This window comes from Salvelinus namaycush, chromosome 41 (assembly GCF_016432855.1).
Source record: "Salvelinus namaycush isolate Seneca chromosome 41, SaNama_1.0, whole genome shotgun sequence".
Taxonomy (NCBI): Eukaryota; Metazoa; Chordata; class Actinopteri; order Salmoniformes; family Salmonidae; genus Salvelinus; species Salvelinus namaycush.
Genome location: NC_052347.1, coordinates 15,563,990 through 15,588,290, shown reverse-complemented (window position 1 = coordinate 15,588,290; position 24,301 = coordinate 15,563,990). Strand labels below are relative to the sequence as shown.

Here is a 24,301-nt window from a genome sequence, read left to right as displayed (position 1 = left end):
TCTCAGAGGGTCTACGTCATCGGAGAATGGTCCTTGGTCTGCATTTTCATTCTTTCTGTGTCACACCCTGATCTGTTTCACCGGTCTTTGTGCTTGTTTCCACCCCCCTCCAGGTGTCGTCAATCTTCCCCATTATATATACACCTGTGTTCTCTGTTTGGCTGTTGCCAGTTCGTTTTGTTACATCAAGCCCCGGTTTATCGGCCCTTTATCGGCCCATCTCCAAGATTATTACCCCCTCTGCTGTTCGTCTTCTGTTGCCCCATACCCTCTGTATACATCCCACTTTTCATGTGTCTAGGATCAAACCTATGTCTCAGCTCTTTGTCTCCTGTTTTTATACCGGTGTTCTGTTTGGCTGTTGCCAGTTCATTTTGTTTCATCAAGCCTACCAACGTTTTTCCCCATGCTCCTGTCTTCCTCTAGTTCCTGTTTTCTAGTTCTCCCAGTTTTGACCATTCTGCCTGCCCTTGCCTGCCGTTCTGTACTTTGTGGACTCTGATCTCGATTACTGAGTTCTGCCTGCCCTTGACCTATCCCGTTTCATTAATAAACTTTTGTTACTTCAAAAGTGTCTGCATCTGGGTCTTATCCTGAAACATGACATTCTGTATATTTGCATGTCTTAAAGCATAATAACTGTTCGAAAAGTAACAGTCCACAAAATGTCCCTATTGATTTATTTTGTGGTAATAACCTCTACGACCTCTGATGAAGGACCACAGGCTGCTGAACTCATCAACGTTGTCCATGCAGCTCAGGCTCAGTTAGTAGGATGTTCTCTGAGAACAGGGAGACAGGTGGTGAGGAACAGACATACAGGTGTACAATACACACAGACACAAGTGTATTGGTCTTTATCATATTCTAACAAATACAGCAAGACTTGTAATTGATATACAAACTCAAAACCATGCGATCTCATACGGTATCGTTTATTAGCCAAGACAGATTGAACAATGACAATGGACAACCCAAGACTGCAGTAGGACTGACATCTTACAACACATTAGACTGGACAATATCACAGACAATATACATGTCTACAGTCAACAAAACAATGACAACACTAACATGTTAACTTTAACTCAAGGACAACAACAATGACATCAAAGAGGACAACAGGGGACACGCCTAGTAATTGGCTATTCTGACCCACAGAGGAGTCAATAAGGAGACACAACGACACAACACACACAGATTAATATCACTTGTCTTCACATGAGTTACCCAAGGACTTTGACACACTCCTCTCTTTAGGTGCGGTGTTGTTGTCCGAGCCGAGGTCCTTGACGGCGCATGTGAAAAGCACGTTTGTCTCCCACTTATCCTTGGTGGTGGTGAAGACGCTGGTGATAGAGTAGTCGCCTTTCTGGGTTTTCTGAGGGGGGCTGGTGACCCCCTCCTGGTACTGGCTGCTGTTCACCTGCCACATGATGTAGACGTCATAGAGAGACGGGATGACCACCAGGCACACCAGAGTCACAGTCTCCTCCTCCCTGGTGTCTTCCTCCGGGAGAAGGTGGACGGACACTGAAAGGGCTCGACCTGCAAGAGGATTGATTTGAAGGAGAAACATTACACTCATGTACATGGAGGTACATATGAAAACCAGTATGTGAATATCAGTTTAAAATCAACCTAGTGGTCCTTAATCCTGGTTCTGGAGCAACACGGGGGTGTGCAGGTTTCTGTTCTAGTCCAGCACTAACACACCTGATTCAACTAAGCAAAGGTGATGATTAGTTAATGATTAGTTGATTTGCTGACTCAGATGTGTTAGCGCTGGGCTGGAGCAAAAGTCTGCACATCCTGTGTCTCCCTCTCCAGAACCTGGAGTATGTGACCACTTATCACAACCACATTGAGATGTCTCAGTGACCTACTACCTTTGGTGAAGCTGATGTCCTGAATGACCGGTGTGTCTTCACCACTCTTCATGGCAGAACACTGGACTTTGTTCACATTGGTCCACTCCGTCTGGTCTATGGTCAGAGTACTGACCCTGCTGTTCAGGTTGCCCTTTGATTCAATATCTTTCAGATCGATGCCATCCATCTTGTCCCGTCCATTGACCTGCCAGGTGATAGTGGTACCAGACACCGTGTCCTGGTCTGTAGCAGTGATGACACATTCCAGCACTGCTTGGTTGTCCAAGAACACCTCTCTCACACGCGGTGGGTTCAGAGTCACCGTCAGTGGTTCTGAAAGGGAGAGAAGCAATGTGAAAGCAGGACATGTTAATGTTCCTGATGAGGAACTACACTAAATAATAGACATACTGTATGTGAGCATGACATCTATTGTAGTACAGTCTTCTTCTATATACAGACCTGTTTTGGAGATTGTCTTGATGGTGGGTGGTCCCTGGTGCTGCACCACACAGCTGTACTTGACCTTGTTGTTCCAGTCAGTGTTGTTGACCTTCAGCAGACTGCTGCCTGAGTAGAGGCCTGACAGCTGTTTGCCTACAGTAGTGATTTGGCCCTCCACCTCCATGTCATTCTTCTTCCAGGTGACAGTGACTTTATTGGGGGTGAAATCTTCAATCATACACATCAGGTACTGGGTGGTGCCAATGGGCCCCGACAGCAAAGACACTGTTGGAGACTTTAGGACTGTGTAGCGGGAGGTAAAAAAAAATGTCTGCATGTTAGTTTAACCCCTTATTGAAATAAGACATCCAGGGTAAACACCAAGTATAATTTTATAATCAGGTTTTCTAAACAGAAATAGTTTACATCACAAACATTAAAATGCAATCTTTAGAAAAATAGAACCAACAAAAAATGCAATATAATGACCAGATCTTACCTGGTCTATTGATGACTGCTGTCGTTTCCTTTCCAAGATGTTCCACAGAACAAATGAAAGACTTTGAGTTTCCCCAGACGTTCTCAGCCACACGGAGCTGACTGAGTCCTGTGTAGGCTCCCCCACTCTGGACTGCCGGGTACTGGACGAAGTCCGTCAGCGGACTCCCGCTGGCATCTTTCCACTTGAATGTGAGTGAGGAAGGTGAAAAGCCGGTAGCGAGACAACCGATGCTGTAGACATTGTTAGAAGCATATTTTGTCTTCCCTGTAAAACATTTTAAAAATCTGAAATGGTGGCTTTATTCACAAGATCTGTATCTTTCATTTGGTGTCTTGGACTTGTGATTTAATGATATTTAGATGCTACTATTTAATTGTGACGCTGATGCTAATCAGTGTGGGGGGGGTGGGGGGTGATCCCGGATACGGGGTTGAGGTTCGGTAAAGGTTAAAAAAACACACAAAAACAATGACTTACCTGATGATACTGTGATCATTGTTCCTTTCCCCCAATAGTCGAAGTATCCATACACAGCGTGACAAGGGCGTATGCCAAGCAGTACAAAAACTACCCTCTTTACAGCAATCGGTTTCAACTAATCTTGATAACTTCAAAGTACATTGGTTTGTAAAAACAAATCTAAATAGATACTACATTGTCACAGAGTCACACTTGGCCAACAATGTATTTCCACAATATATAACATTTTCTCTTAGACTGTACATTTTTTTCTGAGGAAGGAATGGTTTTCTATTTATAAGACTTTAGGAAACACATTTCTGCATTATTCTACAACAGCAGAATCTAGAAATAGAGGAACTATTTGACTTTCAAGGAAATAAGCAAATTGAGGTAAACCATTTCTTTAGTGGACTATGAACAGGTCTATTCAATGACATTTTGCATCTGAAAAATGCATTTGACAAAATATGTTATTCCTACACACAAAATAGAATGGGAAAAATGAAACATTTGATGGAAATAATACATTTAAGTTTGCTTACCTGTTGAGACGGTGACTTGTGTCCCTTTTCCCCAGTAGTCAAAAGCATCACAGTGCTATGTCTCCATTCACTGCCTGTACAAAAACCCTGCACTTCAATAGGCAGCTTTAAAGTCACGATTCTGAATCCAACGGAATAAAATATAATGCAATATCGTAATACTATCATACACCTGATTCCTTAAGGACAGATGTTGTGAATTCCGTTTTGTATACATTTAAAAAAAAATGATGCTCAGGTCCATGTCATGACATCACTCCATCAAATTATACTTTGTAAAAATGTAAAACAATTTACAATGGCGTTATATCAATATCAGACGATCATTTGAAGAATATTGTATGGTTTCTCCCCATTGTCCCAATCCTCACGCAGATATAATGCTGGTTTTGTCTCTGAGGTTTCTGTACAGCCTCATTTCACTGTGACCCCCAGCCCATATCACAGTGATATACCCCAGCACAAAAACACCTCCTTCACATCTCCATAGGGATTCCATATGACTCTGCTCTCAGTGAGGTATAAGAAACATAAAACCATCCATAATACAATATAATATAACAATACTATAGACTCTTACAGTATCATGTTCATCTATGATTTGGTGGATTATTGTTTCTGACAAAAGGTGTATCCATTGTCAGTTTTGTAACAGTTGTTTGCAAATGTATGGATTTAAGTGTTGCAGTATAAAACCAAATATCATGGCTATGGCCAAAATCATGTTTATGGTGAGTTTTCATCAGGGTTACATTGATACCATTGTCCCGGGGTGTAATTATTTGACCTGTTCAGTCCATACAGGAGCAAAGGGGTTTTTGTACGGCGTAATATCACTGTGGTCCCCGTATAGTCACAGTGATACACACCATAACAAAAACCTCCCACCAGCACCACGCACCTGCTCTTTGAGGACAGCAACACATTCAGATGGTTGTGGATAGGTGATAATACACATCTATTATTTCTTAGAATATTTTACGATATTGTTTACCTTCAGGAAACTGTTATGTAATATATATTATAGAAAATGTATTTATTATTTTGAATTAGAACATTTTACCTAAATCTTGCTATTACAATTCTTTATAACTGCTATATACCTTTCTTACAATAAGCCTTTCTTATAATAATGTTTAAATTTTTACCTAACTCAACATAATTGTTATTTATTCAGCATTAGTATGAATGGTTTAACCTTCATTAATAGTTGTTATGTGGTCAGCATCATTATGAATGGTTTAACCTTTAATAGTTGTTAATTAGTCAGCATCATTATGAATGGTTTAACCTTTAATAGTTGTTATGTGGTCAGCATCATTATGAATGGTTTAACCTTTAATAGTTGTTTTTTAGTCATCATCATTATGAATGGTTTAACCTTTAACATGGGGCCGCAGGTAGCCTAGTGGTTAGAGCGTTGGACTAGTAACCGAAAGGTTGCAAGATCGAATCTCCAAGCTGACAAGGTAAAAATCTGTCGTTCTGCCCCTGAACAAGGCAGTTTACCCACTGTTCCTAGGCCGTCATTGAAAATAAGAATTTGTTCTTAACTGACTTGCGTAGTTAAAAAAAATAGCTGTTATTTAGTCAGCGTCATTATGAATGGTTTAACATTTAATAGTTGTTATTTAGTCAGCATCATTATGAATGGTTTAACCTTTAATAGTTGTTATTTAGTCAGCATCATTATGAATGGTTTAACCTTTAATAGTTGTTATTTAGTCAGCATCAGTATGAATGGTTTAACCTTTAATAGTTGTTATTTAGTCAGCATCAGTATGAATGGTTTAACCTTTAATAGTTGTTATTTAGTCAGCATCATTATGAATGGTTTAACCTTTAATAGTTGTTATTTAGTCAGTGTCATTATGAACGGTTTAACATTTAATAGTTGTTATTTAGTCAGCATCATTATGAATGGTTTAACCTTTAATAGTTGTTATTTAGTCAGCATCATTATGAATGGTTTAACCTTTAATAGTTGTTATTTAGTCAGCATCAGTATGAATGGTTTAACCTTTAATAGTTGTTATTTAGTCAGCATCATTATGAATGGTTTAACCTTTAATAGTTGTTATTTAGTCAGCATCATTATTAATGGTTTAACCTTTAATAGTTGTTATTTAGTCAGCATCATTATGAATGGTTTAACCTTTAAAGTTGTTATTTAGTCAGCATCATTATGAATGGTTTAACCTTTAATAGTTGTTATTTAGTCAGCATCATTATGAATGGTTTAACCTTTAATAGTTGTTATGTGGTCAGCATCATTATGAATGGTTTAACCTTTAATAGTTGTTCTTTAGTCAGCATCATTATGAATGGTTTAACCTTTAATAGTTGTTATTTAGTCAGTGTCATTATGAATGGTTTAACCTTTAATAGTTGTTATTTAGTCAGCATCATTATGAATGGTTTAACCTTTAATAGTTGTTATTTAGTCAACATCATTATGAATGGTTTAACCTTTAATAGTTGTTATTTATTCAGCATCATTAGTAATGGTTTAACCTTTAATAGTTGTTATTTAGTCAGCATCATTATGAATGGTTTAACCTTTAATAGTTGTTATTTAGTCAGTGTCATTATGAATGGTTTAACCTTTAATAGTTGTTATTTAGTCAGCATCATTATGAATGGTTTAACCTTTAATAGTTGTTATTTAGTCAGTGTCATTATGAATGGTTTAACCTTTAATAGTTGTTATTTAGTCAGCATCATTATGAATGGTTTAACCTTTAATAGTTGTTATTTAGTCAACATCATTATGAATGGTTTAACCTTTAATAGTTGTTATTTATTCAGCATCATTAGTAATGGTTTAACCTTTAATAATTGTTATGTGGTCAGCATCATTATGAATGGTTTAACCTTTAATAGTTGTTATTTAGTCAGCATCATTATGAATGGTTTAACCTTTAATAGTTGTTATTTAGTCAGCATCATTATGAATGGTTTAACCTTTAATAGTTGTTATTTAGTCAGCATCAGTATGAATGGTTTGACCTTTAATAGTTGTTATTTAGTCAGATTCATTATGAATGGTTTAACCTTTAATAGTTGTTATTTAGTCAGCATCAGTATGAATGGTTTAACCTTTAATAGTTGTTATTTAGTCAGCATCATTATGAATGGTTTAACCTTTAATAGTTGTTATTTAGTCAGCATCAGTATGAATGGTTTAACCTTTAATAGTTATTATTTAGTCAGATTCATTATGAATGGTTTAACCTTTAATAGTTGTTATTTAGTCAGCATCATTATGAATAGTTTAACCTTTAATAGTTGTTATTTAGTCAGCATCATTATGAACGGTTTAACCTTTAATAGTTATTATTTAGTCAGATTCATTATGAATGGTTTAACCTTTAATAGTTATTATTTAGTCAGATTCATTATGAATGGTTTAACCTTTAATAGTTGTTATGTGGTCAGCATCATTATGAATGGTTTAACCTTTAATAGTTGTTATTTAGTCAGCATCATTATGAGTGGTTTAACCTTTAATAGTTGTTATTTAGTCAGTGTCATTATGAATGGTTTAACCTTTAATAGTTGTTATTTAGTCAGCATCATTATGAATGGTTTAACCTTTAATAGTTGTTATTTAGTCAACATCATTATGAATGGTTTAACCTTTAATAGTTGTTATTTAGTCAGCATCATTATGAATGGTTTAACCTTTAATAGTTGTTATTTAGTCAACATCATTATGAATGGTTTAACCTTTAATAGTTGTTATTTATTCAGCATCATTAGTAATGGTTTAACCTTTAATAGTTGTTCGTTAGTCAGCATCATTATGAATGGTTTGGATGTTCACAATCTTTATCACTAATTTAACAAAGAACAAACTTTGTATCGCTTAATTAAAAAATCTACTTATAACCTGCTTATAAACATGAAACAATTTTGTACTTACATGCACATGTCTGTTATTCATGGTTAAAATATGATTGCAGATACATGATTCTAATTATGTAGAAAGCTTTTCAGACAGTTTATCTCATTCCCAGGAAGTGTCTATTTTGACTGTGACAATGTGAACTGGGTAATCCTTAGGGAACGATGGTTTCATGTGACAGACATCTTTGTTGTTTTTGTACAGGTCATGCTTGCTTCACACCACTGTGTGTCATTATATCTGACACAGTAATACACAGCTGTGTCTTCAGTTTGAATTATCTTCCCTTCTACAGTCACTATGTTGTTGGAACCATCTTTGGAGATGCTGAACCTGCTTTTCAAGGAACCCTTGGAGTCTCCATCTGAACCATTATATAGCTTTACCTACAGGATGCCTAATCCAGTCTGTGGTATAGCTCTCATCACAGATAGAATACCCAGATACCTTACAGGTGATGCTCCGAGACTCTCTTGGCTTTACAACCATTGAGCTTGGCTGCTGAGTTCTGGGTCAACAATACCGTGCACACCTGTGGGGGGATTGAGATATTTGAAAATGGTCTAACATCAGGTACATGATAAGTTGATGAAGCTTGATTGTGTTATAGTAATATTTATTTAAAAAATTAACAGGAGGCAGGTGCAAGCAGCAGAATCAGAGATGCAGGGAACATGGTTTGTGTGGAAGCTGAACTGATGGGAACAATACTTATTTACTCCAACTAGGTGAAGGAGAGACAGACCCTTCTACATATACTGTACAAAGAGGGGAATTGATTTGCATCAAAGTCTGAGATTTAGGATTAATGCAGAAGTACAGTTAGTAAATTACTAGTACCAATGTGACATGTTGAGTAGAACATACTTTTTATCGTAGTAATACAATTATTTCTTATGGAATGCATTGTGCAGCATTATGAATGGTTCTGCTCGTGGTGTACAGTATGTTATTATACTCGTTATCATTGATGCACAGATGGAGATAATCTAACTATCGGTGTCCACCAAAGATACAGTATATACAGTACATGGCCTATTACTCTTTTCATATAACAGTAAAAATCTGCTATCAAAATTCCCTGTTTACATTTCATTATGCTCAATGAGGACATTAATTCCTACCAGTAATTCAAACCCCTGATTGGATTAGACTGATATACAAGTGAATGTAAATAAGCTGTCATCAAGATTATATTTACTGACTAACATGGCCAGAGTAGTTTAAGCTTCATTGAGCTTGATGAGGAATGGTATGCTGTGAATACACTTATGCTGGATCCTCAGTTTATTGTCTGTCTTACATACCATTAAGACTACTTTAGTGAGAGAAGTGCTTGATCAGTTTATGTACAGCCCTGCAGCCTCCTGTGTCTCTGGCACAATAATAAACAGCAGAGTCTTCAGTCTTCAGACTGTTCATCTGGAGATACACCTATTTCATGCTATTGTCTCTGGAGATGGTGAACCGACCCTGAACAGACTGGGGGTAGTAAGTGCTTCTGCTGTCATGGGTAATAGTTGCAACCCACTCCAGTCCTTTCCCAGGAGCCTGTCTGATCCAAGACATCCAGTAGTTATTCATGTCTAAATCAGAGGCTGTGCAGGTCAGTTTGTGTGGTTCTTCAGGCTTTTTAACTACTAGTCCAGACTGAATCAGCCTCTGACCATGAACATCTGTTGATAAAAAGAGAGTATTTCAAACTTGAAGAAGAGCTTTTAAGTACACACAACCATCTGTTGAAAGTAAAAACAAAGTGTTTACCTGACAGTCCTATAACCATTAGCAGTAGCCCTATTATGTAATCTTTGTTAAACATGTTTGACTATTGTCAGTGTCTATCACTCAGTCTAGTATTCAAAGCTTCAGCCCCTCTCTTCCACTCTGCAGTGAGATAAGTAGTGATGGAAGAGGCCAGAGTTTTGCATTGACTCCTCCTCACTGGGTGGGAAGATCACAAAGAGATTAAATAGAAAACTCAGAGATGGGGAACATGTTCTGGATACTTTGACAATTACTTGTTTGTGTGACAAGACTGGGCAAGCGATAGTTTGATAGTGTAGTTTGAATGTTAGATGCTGGAGTCTTTTATTGTGTAGTGCTTTGTGATATTTTTGTATTATTTACAGTAATGATACTCAGTATTATTCTAGTGTGACACAAAGAAAGTAATACACCACCTATCCATGTTGTTAGGGGTTTTTATACAGCTGCTCCACCAGCTTCAGTCAGTGTGTCTGTCAAACACAATAAACAGCAGAGTCCTCTGATCCCAGACTCTTGGCCTCTAAGAGCTGTGTGCTTGTGGAGAAGTCCTCATTCAGGGTGAACTATCCTTAGTATGAGTAGTCTGGAACATCTGTTTAACCAGAGTCAACGCTCCCAATCCACTTCAGAGTTTTGCCTGGTTTCTGCCTTATGCAGTGCATGAAGAACCTTGCCATTGTAAACTCAGAGATTTTACAGTATCTCCTCGTCTTTTCACATGAGAATGTGACTGATCCAGTCTGATATCACAACAACACCTGCAAAACAAGAACATTCAGTTGAAGATATGGCATTTACACTAATTTTGAGTTGAAGAATGAGGAACCTAGAGGAAAATTACAATGGGCTCAGAACAGGGTGCATGGCTGGCCCTTAAATGTACACGGAGAGCTAACATTAATGATATGCATGTCAATCTCTCATGGCTCAAAGTGGAGGAGAGATTGACTTCACCACTACTTGTTTTTGTAAGAAGTGTTGACATGCTGAATGCACAGAGGTGTCTATTTAAACTACTAGCACACAGCTCGGACACACATGTATACCCCACAAGACATGCCACCAGAGGTCTCTTCACAGTCCCCAAGTCAAGAACAGACTATGGGAGGTGCAGAGTGATACATAGAGCCATACATGCAACTCTATTCCACATCAGGCAACTGATGCAAGCAGTAGAATCCGATTTAAAAAACAGATAAAAAACATCTTATGGAACAGCAGGGACTGTGAAGAGATACACACACAGGTACAGACACAGGCATACACACACGCATGCTAGCACACACACTCTACACACACGTACACTGTAATATTGTTGTATCGGGGTATTATACTATTTGTATTGTAGATATGTAGTGGTGTAATAATGTTATATTATGTACTGTTTATCTTTAGTTGTAAGTGTAATGCAAGTGCCTTAATGTGTTTGGACCCCAGGAAGAGTAGCTGCTGCCTTGGCAGGAACTAATGGGGATCCTTAATGAATACAAATACAAATACTCAGACATTCTTCAGTCACAATGATGTACTGTATAGGGCTTTACTTACAGTGTATAGACATCACCATGACAACTAAACTCCAGACAGTCATCAGTTCCATTAATAAGTGATAGTTAGTGGAGGATGTGTTGTTAATGTCAGTCCAAGCTTCCTATAATGAGAAGGCCAGAGCTGAGTGTCTGATTATAAAGAGATGGAGGTAGGGAGACTTTGCATAGACTGACCCCTAGAGGATGAAATAGAGACTGAGAGGGAGAGATGTTCTTTAAGTTTGATATTGGCAGCATTGTTTCTCAGAACAGCACAGGATGACAGAATCTATTCGCATTAATACAATAAACTTGTTCCATCTATACTTGTTCCATTACTCTTTGACATTAATGACTTTCATGGTTCTATATTTAATATTATAAACTGGTTGGTTCGAGCCCTGAATGCTGATTGGCTGAAAGCCGTGCTACATCAGACCATATACCATGGGTATGACAAAACATGTATTTTTACTGTTCTAATTACATTGGTAACTAGTTTATAATAGCAATAAGGCACCTCAGGTGTTTGTGGTATATTGGCAGTATACCACAGGAAGGGCTGTATCCAGGACATATACCACACCCCCTCTGGCCTTATTGCTTAATTATACTAATTCAAGGTCCTCTGTGTCCAAATCACTAAGGACTTAAAATGGTCCACTCACATGAGCACAGTCGTGAAGAAGGTGCAACAGCGCCTTCTCCCCCTCAAGAAGTTGAAAAGGTTTGGCATGGGCCCTCAAATCCTCAAAAATGTTCTAGAGCTTCACCATTGAGAGCATTTTGATTGGCTGCATCACTGCTCGGTATGGCAACAGCATCACCCTCAATCGCATGGCTCTACAGAGGATGGTGCGGACAGCCCAGTATTTTACTGGGGCCAGACATCCCTGTCATCCAGGACCTCTATATCAGGCGGTGTGGAAGGAAGGCCCGAAAAATTGTTAGACTCCAACCAGCTAAGCCATAGACTGTTCTCTCTGCTTCCGGTGCATCAAGTCTGACACCAACAGCCTTGAACAGCTTCTATCCCAAGCAATAAGACTGCTAAATAGCTAACAGAATGGCTACATGGGACTATCTGAGTTGACCCTTGTATTACATTTTTATTTTTGCACTGTCTCTATGCACACTCATAGGACTCTACACACTCACACACACTAACACTTAAACACACACATAACATTCACACACATTTATACTGACTCTACACACATGCACACACACTCACATACAATCATCACTTACGCTGGCACTACTCTGTTTATCATATATCATGATGCCTTGTTCCCTTACCTCTATACATCTACATCCATTACTCCAGTATCAATGCACATTGTAAATGGGATTGGAAGTGACGCTGTATATAGCTTCTTACTTTCTTCTTTTTATTTATTGTGTGTTTTTGTTCTACCTTATGTTCTTTTTTGTGCTACATTGATATTGATTACTGCATTGTTGGGTTTGGAGCTTGCAAGAAAGGCATTTCACTGTACTTGTGCACGTGACATTAAAACTTAATTCTGTTTGCTGAAATTTGACATTTGGTTTCATGCAAATAAGTTCCCCAAATTGAAAGATTTTACCAAAAAAGGGTTTAGCTGCTAGAGATTGATTATTTATTTGACTGAATGACTGCATAAATGATTAAACCTTTTGGAGTTGTCATTTGTCAACTGACTTTGAAAGGCTGTAAAGTTTTCTGTTAAAGTTTCAAGAGGATTTTCATACTGTTATGTTGACAGGTTGTCAGGAATATGTTATGCTTTTCAAGTTATATATATATTTTTATATTTGGGTTATAATTTACAGTAGGATGTGTCTACTCAATCCTATAGTGTTGGTGTGGTCATGGGATTGATATTGACAGACACTGGAGCTCAGAATTGTCTCACCTTTTTCACAGTAAAATATCGGCTTTGTCAGTTTTTGTACGGTGCTGCAGCCTCCTGTGTCACTGTGTCTCTGGCACAATAATAAACAGCAGAGTCTTCAGTCTTCAGACTGTTCATCTGGAGATACACCTGATGCTTGATATTGTCTCTGGAGATGGTGAACTGACCCTGAACATTACATTACATTTACATTTAAGTCATTTAGCAGACGCTCTTATCCAGAGCGACTTACAAATTGGTGCATTCACCTTATGACATCCAGTGGAACAGCCACTTTACAATAGTGCATCTAAATCTTTTAAGGGGGGGGGGGGGACAGAAGGATTACTTTATCCTATCCTAGGTATTCCTTAAAGAGGTGGGGTTTCAGGTGTCTCCGGAAGGTGGTGATTGACTCCGCTGTCCTGGCGTCGTGAGGGAGTTTGTTCCACCATTGGGGTGCCAGAGCAGCGAACAGTTTTGACTGGGCTGAGCGGGAACTGTACTTCCTCAGTGGTAGGGAGGCGAGCAGGCCAGAGGTGGATGAACGCAGTGCCCTTGTTTGGGTGTAGGGCCTGATCAGAGCCTGAAGGTACTGAGGTGCCGTTCCCCTCACAGCTCCGTAGGCAAGCACCATGGTCGTGTAGCGGATGCGAGCTTCAACTGGAAGCCAGTGGAGAGAGCGGAGGAGCGGGGTGACGTGGGAGAACTTGGGAAGGTTGAACACCAGACGGGCTGCGGCGTTCTGGATGAGTTGTAGGGGTTTAATGGCACAGGCAGGGAGCCCAGCCAACAGCGAGTTGCAGTAATCCAGGCGGGAGATGACAAGTGCCTGGATTAGGACCTGCGCCGCTTCCTGTGTGAGGCAGGGTCGTACTCTGCGGATGTTGTAGAGCATGAACCTACAGGAACGGGCCACCGCCTTGATGTTAGTTGAGAACGACAGGGTGTTGTCCAGGATCACGCCAAGGTTCTTAGCGCTCTGGGAGGAGGACACAATGGAGTTGTCAACCGTGATGGCGAGATCATGGAACGGGCAGTCCTTCCCCGGGAGGAAGAGCAGCTCCGTCTTGCCGAGGTTCAGCTTGAGGTGGTGATCCGTCATCCACACTGATATGTCTGCCAGACATGCAGAGATGCGGTTCGCCACCTGGTCATCAGAAGGGGGAAAGGAGAAGATTAATTGTGTGTCGTCTGCATAGCAATGATAGGAGAGACCATGTGAGGATATGACAGAGCCAAGTGACTTGGTGTATAGCGAGAATAGGAGAGGGCCTAGAACAGAGCCCTGGGGGACACCAGTGGTGAGAGCACGTGGTGCGGAGACAGATTCTCGCCACGCCACCTGGTAGGAGCGACCTGTCAGGTAGGACGCAATCCAAGCGTGGGCCGCGCCGGAGATGCCCAACTCGGAGAGGGTGGAGAGGAGGATCTGGTGGTTCACTGTATCAAAGGCAGCCGATAGGTCTAGAAGGATGAGAGCAGAGGAGAGAGAGTTAGCTTTAGCAGTGCGGAGCGCCTCCGTGACACAGAGAAGAGCAGTCTCAGTTGAATGACTAGTCTTGAAACCTGACTGATTTGGATCAAGAAGGTCATTCTGAGAGAGATAGCAGGAGAGCTGGCCAAGGACGGCACGTTCAAGAGTTTTGGAGAGAAAAGAAAGAAGGGATACTGGTCTGTAGTTGTTGACATCGGAGGGATCGAGTGTAGGTTTTTTCAGCAGGGGTGCAACTCTCGCTCTCTTGAAGGCGGAAGGGACGTAGCCAGCGGTCAAGGATGAGTTGATGAGCGAGGTGAGGTAAGGGAGAAGGTCTCCGGAAATGGCCTGGAGAAGAGAGGAGGGGATAGGGTCAAGCGGGCAGGTAGTTGGGCGGCCGGCCGTCACAAGACGCGAGATTTCATCTGGAGAGAGAGGGGAGAAAGAGGTCAAAGCACAGGGTAGGGCAGTGTGAGCAGAACCAGCGATGTCGTTTGACTTAGCAAACGAGGATCGGATGTCGTCGACCTTCTTTTCAAAATGGTTGACGAAGTCATCCGCAGAGAGGGAGGAGGAGGGGGGGAGGGGGAGGAGGATTCAGGAGGGAGGAGAAGGTGGCAAAGAGCTTCCTAGGGTTAGAGGCAGATGCTTGGAATTTAGAGTGGTAGAAAGTGGCTTTAGCAGCAGAGACAGAAGAGGAGAATGTAGAGAGGAGGGAGTGAAAGGATGCCAGGTCCGCAGGGAGGCGAGTTTTCCTCCATTTCCGCTCGGCTGCCCGGAGCCCTGTTCTGTGAGCTCGCAATGAGTCGTCGAGCCACGGAGCAGGAGGGGAGGACCGAGCCGGCCTGGAGGATTGGGGACATAGAGAGTTAAAGGATACAGAAAGGGAGGAGAGGAGGGTTGAGGAGGCAGAATCAGGAGATAGGTTGGAGAAGGTTTGAGCAGAGGGAAGAGATGATAGGATGGAAGAGGAGAGAGTAGCGGGGGAGAGAGAGCGAAGGTTGGGACGGCGCGATACCATCCGAGTAGGGGCAGTGTGGGAAGTGTTGGATGAGAGCGAGAGGGAAAAGGATACAAGGTAGTGGTCGGAGACTTGGAGGGGAGTTGCAATGAGATTAGTGGAAGAACAGCATCTAGTAAAGATGAGGTCAAGCGTATTGCCTGCCTTGTGAGTAGGGGGGGAAGGTGAGAGGGTGAGGTCAAAAGAGGAGAGGAGTGGAAAGAAGGAGGCAGAGAGGAATGAGTCAAAGGTAGACGTGGGGAGGTTAAAGTCACCCAGAATTGTGAGAGGTGAGCCATCCTCAGGAAAGGAACTTATCAAGGCGTCAAGCTCATTGATGAACTCTCCAAGGGAACCTGGGGGGCGATAAATGATAAGGATGTTAAGCTCGAAAGGGCTGGTAACTGTGACAGCATGGAATTCAAAGGAGGCGATAGACAGATGGGTCAGGGGAGAAAGAGAGAATGTCCACTTGGGAGAGATGAGGATCCCAGTGCATTAGCGTAGCCTCTTCTGTAGCCTGTCAACTATGTGTCTGTCTATCCCTCTTCTCTCCTCTCTGCACAGACCATACAAACGCTTCACACCGCGTGGCCGCCGCCACTCTAACCTGGTGGTCCCAGCGCGCACGACCCACGTGGAGTGGGTCGTGCGCTGACCAGAAGCGCTGACCAGAAGCTCTCGGGGTGTGTGAGAACACGTGGGCAGACGAGGAGAGAGCAGTAGGAGTAGCAGTGTTATCTGTGGTAATCCATGTTTCCGTCAGTGCCAAGAAGTCGAGGGACTGGAGGGAAGCATAGGCTGAGATGAACTCTGCCTTGTTGGCCGCAGATCGGCAGTTCCAGAGGCTGCCGGAGACCTGGAACTCCACGTGGGTCGTGCGCGCTGGGACCACCAGGTTAGAGTGGCGGCGGCCACGCGGTGTGAAGCGTTTGTATGGTCTGTGCAGAGAGGAGAGAAGAGGGATAGACAGACACATAGTTGACAGGCTACAGAAGAGGCTACGCTAATGCAAAGGAGATTGGAATGACAAGTGGACTACACGTCTCGAATGTTCAGAAAGTTAAGCTTACGTTGCAAAAAATCTTATTGACTAAAATGATACAGTACTGCTGACTGGTGAAGTAGGCTAGCTAGCAGTGGCTGCGTTGTTGACTTAGTTTGAAAGTGTAGCTGGCTAGGTAGCCTCGGTAACTGGCTAGGTAACCTTGACAATTACTCTAAACTACACAATTATCTTGGATACAAAGACAGCAAAGACAACTATGTAGCTAGCTAACACTACACTAATCAAGTCGTTCCGTTGTAATGTAATAGTTTCTACAGTGCTGCAATTCGGTAGACGGTAGACGTTGGCTAGCTGCTGGCTTGCTAGCAGTGTTGCCTACGTTAGGACGAAAATAGCTGGCTAGCTAACCTCGGTAATTACGATAATTACTCTAAACTACACAATTACCTTGGATACAAAGACAGCAACGACAACTATGTCGCTAGCTAACACTACACTAATCAAGTCGTTCCGTTGTAATGTAGAAACTAATGTAATAGTTTCTACAGTGCTGCTATTCGGTAGACGGTAGACGTTGGCTAGCTGCTAGCTGCTGGCTAGCTAGCAGTGTTGACTAGGACTAGGACGAAAATAGCTGACTAGCTAACCTCGGTAATTACGATAATTACTCTAAACTACACAATTATCTTTGATACAAAGACGGCTATGTAGCTAGCTAAGATCAGACAAGTCAAACCGTTGTACTGTAATGAAATGTAATACTACCTGTGGAGCGAAATGCGACCACTCGCTCCAACAGTGCTGCTATTCGGATCACTCTTCTGGAACATTGTTACGAGGAGGGAGTTCTTATGTCTTTTGATCAGCTGAAACAGAAATACCACTTGCCTAACAGGGACTTCTTTAGCTACCTACAACTATGAAACTTTATTAGGGTGTCTCTCAAGGGACAATGGAACCTACCTAAGATGTCACCTATTGAACAACTCTGCCACGCAGACCAACCACTGTTCAAGACCATTTCCCGTGTTTACGATGCTCTTATGTCAGGACTAACACTGCCTGGGCTAGATAAACCCCGACTTAGATGGGAAAAAGATCTGGGTATTGATCTTGATGAGGGTCTATGGAGTGACCTATGCAGGGATGGTGTTACATCCACATTGAACTCCAGATACAGACTGATCCAGTTTAATTTCCTCCATCAGCTCTATATCACCCCATCTAGACTGCACAAGTTCAACCCTGATATCTCCTCCCTATGTTTTAGATGTGGCTCAGATGAAGGAACATTCCTCCATTCCACTTGGCAGTGTTCAAAACTACACGGTTTCTGGCAGGGGGTATGCGATACCATATCCTCAATTCATGGGGTTGCATTCCCTTTAGACCCGGAGGTCTGTCTACTGGGCAACTTTACTAACACCAATCTTAGGCAAAGCCATACTATAAAGCTAACAGAAATATTGCTAGCGATTGCCAAGAAATGTATCGCCTTGAAATGGAAATTGGATTCCCCCCTGCCAGTTGCAATGTGGCTATCAGAAGTTAACCTGTCTCGCCCAGGCGTTCCGCTAGCGGAACTCCTCCCACATTCCACTGAAAAGGCAGAGCGCGAAATTCAAAAAATATTTTTTTGAAATATTTAACTTTCACACATTAACCCTCCCGTTGTCCTCCTATTATGCCTAGCACACAGTGTCCCCCCCGGGTCACCCTGTCCCGTCTTGGATAAAGGCCCAGTGGGCACAAGTGTGACAGTATGGGTGTGAACAGCCTTTGCAGATGTATTTCTTACACCTGCAGCACGCGGTGTGTGTCTTGGCGTCCTTCTTGGGTGGGCAGAGCTGACACCTCTTCCTCTTACTCGCCTCCAGCCGGGCGGCCGGGGCTGGGTCGGAGGCGGCGGCCGGGCCGACGGCTTGCTCAAGGGCTTGCGGACGAGCCTCGGCGGATACACGCTCGCCCCGTATGACTTTGACAAGTGCTGAGGCGGCTTCGGTGCGGGGGAGACGCTGCCTTCTTTGGATCAAGGGCTTCACGAGCGCCTTTCCGAGCTGCTCCAGGAACACCCTCCTCTTGTTCCGCTTCCCGGGCATCCAGTCGGGGTTGATCTCTCGCCATATGACAAAGGCGTTGTAGGAGGACACGTCGAGGATGTTGTGGAAGATGACCAGGGGCCAGCGGGCGGTCATCCGTCTGCAGCTGTAGGTGCCGACCACCTTGTCTAGGTTGTCCACGCCGCCCTTGTTGCAGTTGTAGTCTAGGATGAGGGCCGGCTTCCGGTCTCGGCGATCGCTAACGTCGGGCTCCGCGTGCCGCGTGCTCAGAAGCAGCACGTTCTTATTTCTCTTTGCCAGGTAGGACACTAGAGTGGCGGTGGGCGTGAAGGCGAACCTGGAGGACGAGACCTGTCTGTCCTTGGACTGGAGCAGCGCGGGAGGGAGCTCGGGCTTGTTCTTTCGCACCGTGCCCACCATGGTGAGGTTCCTCTCGAGGAGCCGCTGCCCGAGTTCGTAGGAGGTGAAGAAATTGTCACACGTGACGTTGTGACCGGCCGGCAGTCCCTCGGTCAGATCGAGGACGACGCGCGCGCCCTGGTTCTTCTCGGGGCCTCCGCCGGCCGCCTTGCCGGTGTACACTTGCATCTTCCAAGCGTAGCTGGACTTGGCGTCGCAGGCCACCCACGACTTGATGCCGTATTTGGCCGGCTTGCTGGGAATGTACTGTCGGAAAGGACAGCGTCCTTTCGGCGAGGGAGAGGGGAGGGAGAGGAGAGGGAGAGGAGAGGGAGAGGAGATTAGCAGCGTCATACACAGATACATAGACTGCCCGTGCTCTCTACGCTACACGTACAAACACAGATACCAGCGTCATCGTTACCGGCTCACCATCGGGGCGCACTGCGTTTACGTTACACGCAGCCGCCTCCGCCGCCCGTGCTACTGCCGATTGCTACTACTGCCGATTGCTACTACTGCCCGTGCTACTACTGCCCGTGCTCCACGTTGCTACTCTTGCCGATTGCTACTACTGCCCGTGCTACTACTGCCCGTGCTCTCTATGCTACACGTACATAGACAGATACATTGACTGCCCGTGCTCTACGCTACACGTACAAACACAGATACATAGACTGCCCGTGCTCTCTATGCTACACGTACATAGACAGATACATTGACTGCCCGTGCTCTACGCTACACGTACAAACACAGATACATAGACTGCCCGTGCTCTCTACGCTACACGTACAAACACAGATACATAGACTGCCCGTGCTCTCTACGCTACGCGTACGTACACAGATGCATAGACGGTACCTCTGAACGGGACCAGTTGTTCGTCCACCGTCACTTCGGGCCCCGGGTTGTAGAGGGCCTGCAGCCGCTCCTCCCACAGGTCCCACACCTCTCTCACGGCCGCCAGTCTGTCTGTGGCGAGTCTCGCGGGTCTCGACTGGCGGTCGTCGAATCGCAGCAGCCTCGAGTACTTGTGAAACGCCTTGAGCGGCATGGTGGCGCGGAACACGGTCCTGCCGCTCTCGGCGTCCCACAGGCTGGCCGCGGCCTCGCCTCGGGACCTGTAGACGCCGGCTAGGATCAGCAGCCCTACGTAGGCGCGCAGGTCGGTGGAGTCCATGGGTCGCCAGCCGTCGCCGTATTTTCTCACCCCCTGCAGATTCGTCATGTCCACGATGATCCTTTCTATCGCCGGTGTGACAAACAGACGGAAGGCGGACGCGATGTCGAGCGCTCGCGACGCGGCGTAGGCCGTGGGGCCCGGCGTCACGGCGGGGCAGGGCGGGCGGATGGCGCGGGGCCGGTCCGGGCCGCGATAGGCCACGGAGGACCATTTGATTTTGCCGTTTTTTGACAGCAACGTCTCCCTTTCTGGCTCTGGCTCTCTGGCTCTGTCTCGCTCTCGCTCTCTGTCTCTGGCTCGCTCTCTGTCTCGCTCTCGGCCAGCGGCCGCGTCTCCCTCTCGCTCTCCCTCCGGCTCTTCCTCCGAAGAGGAGCACGACCGCGAGGCCGAGTCGTCTTCGTAGTCGTCCGCGTCGCGCTCGGGGTTGTATTCCTCACCGTCTTCATCTTCCGAAACGTCCTCCTCTTCGGAATCGCAGTAGTCTTCTTCGTCTTCTTGGTCGACGCTGGAGGATATCTGTTCCAGGACCTGAGCCGCGCTGAAACCGGGACTGCGAGGCGTCGTAGGCGGAGGCAACGCGCTCGGCGGGGTCGTATTCCTCGTCGTCGTCGTCGTCCTCGTCGTCGTCCTCATCATCGTCCTCATCTTCTTCTTCTTGTTCTTCTTGTTCTTCTTCTTGTTCTCTCTTCTTCTTCTTCTTCCTGACAATATTAGTAGGCTCTCTACGCCCTGCTTACAGTCGTAGGCGGAGGGCTCACGCTCGGCGGGGTCGTATTCCTCCTCGTCGTCATCCTCGTCCTCGTCCTCTTCTTCTTCTTCTTCTTCTTCTTCTTCTTCTTCTTCTTCTTCTTCTTCCTGACAATATTAGTAGCCTCTCTACGCCCTGCTTACGGTGGCCACGTGAATGGGACGAGGCACGCGAATGGACGAGGCGCGTGGTCGGCCCTGCCTGCTCCTTCGGGCCCTTCGGCCCCTTCGGTCCCATCCGGGACGCTCGGCTGGCCTCCCCGTGTGATAGCACCGAGGTCGTGCACTGAGTTGTTGGGGACAACTGGTCCCTGCCGGGGTCACTCAGACCCGGCCCAGACAGAGGGGAACAACTCCTAACACAGGCCCCGGGTCACTCCGACCCAGCTCAAGACAGGGGTAGGAGGGTTACAACATACACCTTGCTAACGCTGCCGGGGTCACTCTGACCCAAGCCCCCGGGACAGAGGGGAACAACTCATAACACAGGGCCTACAACAGGGCCCGGGTCACTGTGACCCGGCCCAGACAGGGGTAGGAGGGTTACAACATACACCTTGCTAACGCTGCCAGAGTCTCTCTAACCCACACAGACACTGGGAATCGACTCGTAACGCTGGCCGGGGGTAACTCTGACCCGCCGAGGCAAGGGGAAGGTTGTGTAACAACAGCCATACCCGAAAGGCACAATTTCCACAACCAAGGGAAAGTAGTTTGTAGGGGGGCGTTTTTAGATTCAATATCCAAACTCACACGGGGCCCAAGGGCCCGATGCGCGTGGGACAGAGGGCCGTATTCGACACAGGCCCTTGCCCGGAATGTTGAGCGTGTCAATTTTGGGGCAGGACCTTTTACTAGTATCCAGCAGGTGGTGGTGTTGGGTCACTGTGACCCGGCCTGCCAGGGTCTCTCTGACCCACACAGACACGGGGGAAGCGACTGGTAACGCTGCCGAGGGTCACTCTGACCCCTCTGACGTCACTATGACCCCGCCCACACAGGGGCAGGGGCAGGAGGGTTACAACATACACCTTGCTAACGCCGCCGGGGTCACTCTGACCCCTCTGACGTCACTATGACCCCGCCCACACAGGGGCAGGAGGGTTACAACATACACCTTGCTAACGCTGCCGGGGTCACTCTGACCCACACACAGACACGGGCAATCAACTCGGAACTGCCCGGGGTCACTCTGACCCGCCGAGACAACGGGAGGGTTATTACATTCATTACTTGCACCACACTACCACCAAGTGGATACTAGTCAAACATCCTGCCCCAGAATTCACACACGCCACATTACGGCCAAGGGCCCTGTGTGCGAAGTGACAGGCTGTCCCCGATTATCAACTAACTATTTCCTAAAGTATTGTAAAACTATAGAAATAACATATCTGTTGTTTAGGACCACTGTGTCTGGTGAGCATGATAGTAATCCTAACCATCCTGTCACCCGGTGTGTTTCGGCAGGTACCTTTGAATATGAAGTTCACACACTTACGGATCTTAGTGTGAAAGACAGGGTGTAGGGGAGAATATGATTAAAGTAGAAGTCATAACATTGTAAATACGGCACTACTATCAATTGTTGGTGTGTAACGCGATGAGAACCCATACAGTGTCCGGTTCATATTAGCGGTAATCGTCACTTCTTTATTACACCAGAGCAACATTGCAGCTAGGCAGTGGTAGACAGTGTCAAGAAACTCATTCTGAAGAAGGGGTATAGGCAGCACTCCCCCACACACAGGCAATTTGCTGAATGTACTTAGAGCCTCCAGTCCTCACACAGTCCCAGGGGGTAATATCAGTCCTTACAGTGTCAAGAACCATTCTTGAAGAAGGGTATAGCAGCATCCCCCACACCAGGCAATTTGCTGAGATGTACTAGAGCCTCCAGTCCTCACACAGTCAGGGGGTAATATCATTCCATTACAGTGTCAGAAACTCATTCTTGAAGGGGTATAGGCAGCATCCCACCACCCAACCAGGCAATTTTGCTGAGATTGACTTAGAGCCTCCAGGGTCACTCACACAGTCAGGGTAATATCAGTCCATTAGCCATACACACAAGAACACGACGTTGGTTATAGAGTGTTTCAACAGAGACATTGCAAACAACGTGCAACATTGCAATAGCTCTCTGACAGCAATCAACCGTAGTTGCACTCTACATACTCAAACTGTTAGGACAACCTAGCTTATAGCCCTATCCTATCCTACTGTCCTCATGTCTATTACTCTTCATCCACCTCGTAACCGCAGACTTACTAAGGCTATGGCGGCCTGGTACGACTGCCTCCTCTTGAAGGACAGAGCTCCTGACAGATTATACGAGTATTAGGTAAAAGTAGCTGTGCCACTCATTAGTGTGTTAACGAGTGTGAGAGTCCGGATACTAGCGCCCGAAGGTTGCGGATGGTGACTCATATGGTTTTCTCCGCTATCGGACAGTCTCGTTACCACGCAGCAAGACCTCATGTATGTTTGCTCGTTACTAATTTCCGTCTTGCACTACCGACCATTCCTCCTGTGTCACCATATCGTGCAACGTCTCCTCCCCGTTTGGTGAGAAGTTTTGCCTGCATGGGCTGCTTAGTTATCGTGATAGTCCTTCGTTGTATTGGGTACGTATACGTGACTTCACATTGAACCAAGGCAGCTAAGTCACATGGCACACATCCCGAAGGTCAGCGAGGATAAGAAGGTAAGCAAAGGGTATAGATGCGATAAAATGTTATACAGAGAGAACATCACCATCCATATTTCTACTTACTACAGTACTACACACGAGTGGAACAGACACTGATCTTCAACCTGGCACATGGTCCCCATATGAGCCTTTGATGGGTGTGCCGAGTGACCACACTTTAGCCATTGACGGGAGGGTTATTGTTTTGATCAGCCTAGCCCTCAGTTGGCATGGAGTCCACCGCACTGCCAGCTACCAAGTACTCTGGAGCTATTAACTACATCTTTCCGTATCCATGTTAGCAAATTTGAAAACTTTGGGGTACACAATTGCATACACAGAATATGAATAAAAGCTCAACACCCTTCTCCCATTTCAGTGCCTTTTGTTACTTTGCTATTCATCTCTACCCCTACACCTGTCTTTCAGTCATTACTATGCAAGGCATCCCGCAGTGTTTCGTATCCCACATAGGATACTGTGTGCACTATCCAGCACTTACACAGACGAGGGGTAGCACTATGCATCACTTTCCCAACTCTATTTCAGGCACAACTTAGTGTTTACATTGGGATGGAAATGTAGCACATACCCCCTGACAGACATGGTCAATTAGTCAGCCCTAGCAAGCAACTCCCGAATGCACTCTGTGAGACTGGACAGAGTATCAATTGTAGCCTATGCCAGGTGCGTATATTATAGACGCAGAGATATTTAGCCAAGACTAGGACAGTGTGTATGAGAGCAAACCAATAGACAGGGCGAAGTGCAGCCACTATCACCTACATCGGACAAAGAAGGACATGAAACCAACAGTAGGGGGGAGCGACGGG

At 45.0% G+C, this 24,301-nt stretch overlaps 1 protein-coding gene across 1 annotated transcript in view; it reads right to left on the bottom strand.

The window, feature by feature from the left end:
• Nucleotides 1-1,130: 1,130 nt before the first annotated feature.
• LOC120034204 (immunoglobulin gamma-1 heavy chain-like) overlaps nt 1,131-24,301 on the bottom strand; it is a 596,842-nt gene continuing 573,671 nt past the window's right edge. The window contains exons 4-9 of the mRNA XM_038980675.1: nt 3,822-3,876; nt 3,200-3,232; nt 2,815-3,081; nt 2,334-2,618; nt 1,887-2,204; nt 1,131-1,548 (exon numbers count right to left, since the gene is read on the bottom strand). Of these exons, the coding sequence (XP_038836603.1) occupies nt 1,208-1,548; nt 1,887-2,204; nt 2,334-2,618; nt 2,815-3,081; nt 3,200-3,232; nt 3,822-3,876 (1,299 nt within the window). The 3' untranslated portion in view covers nt 1,131-1,207. The remainder of the gene's footprint in view (nt 1,549-1,886; nt 2,205-2,333; nt 2,619-2,814; nt 3,082-3,199; nt 3,233-3,821; nt 3,877-24,301) is intronic.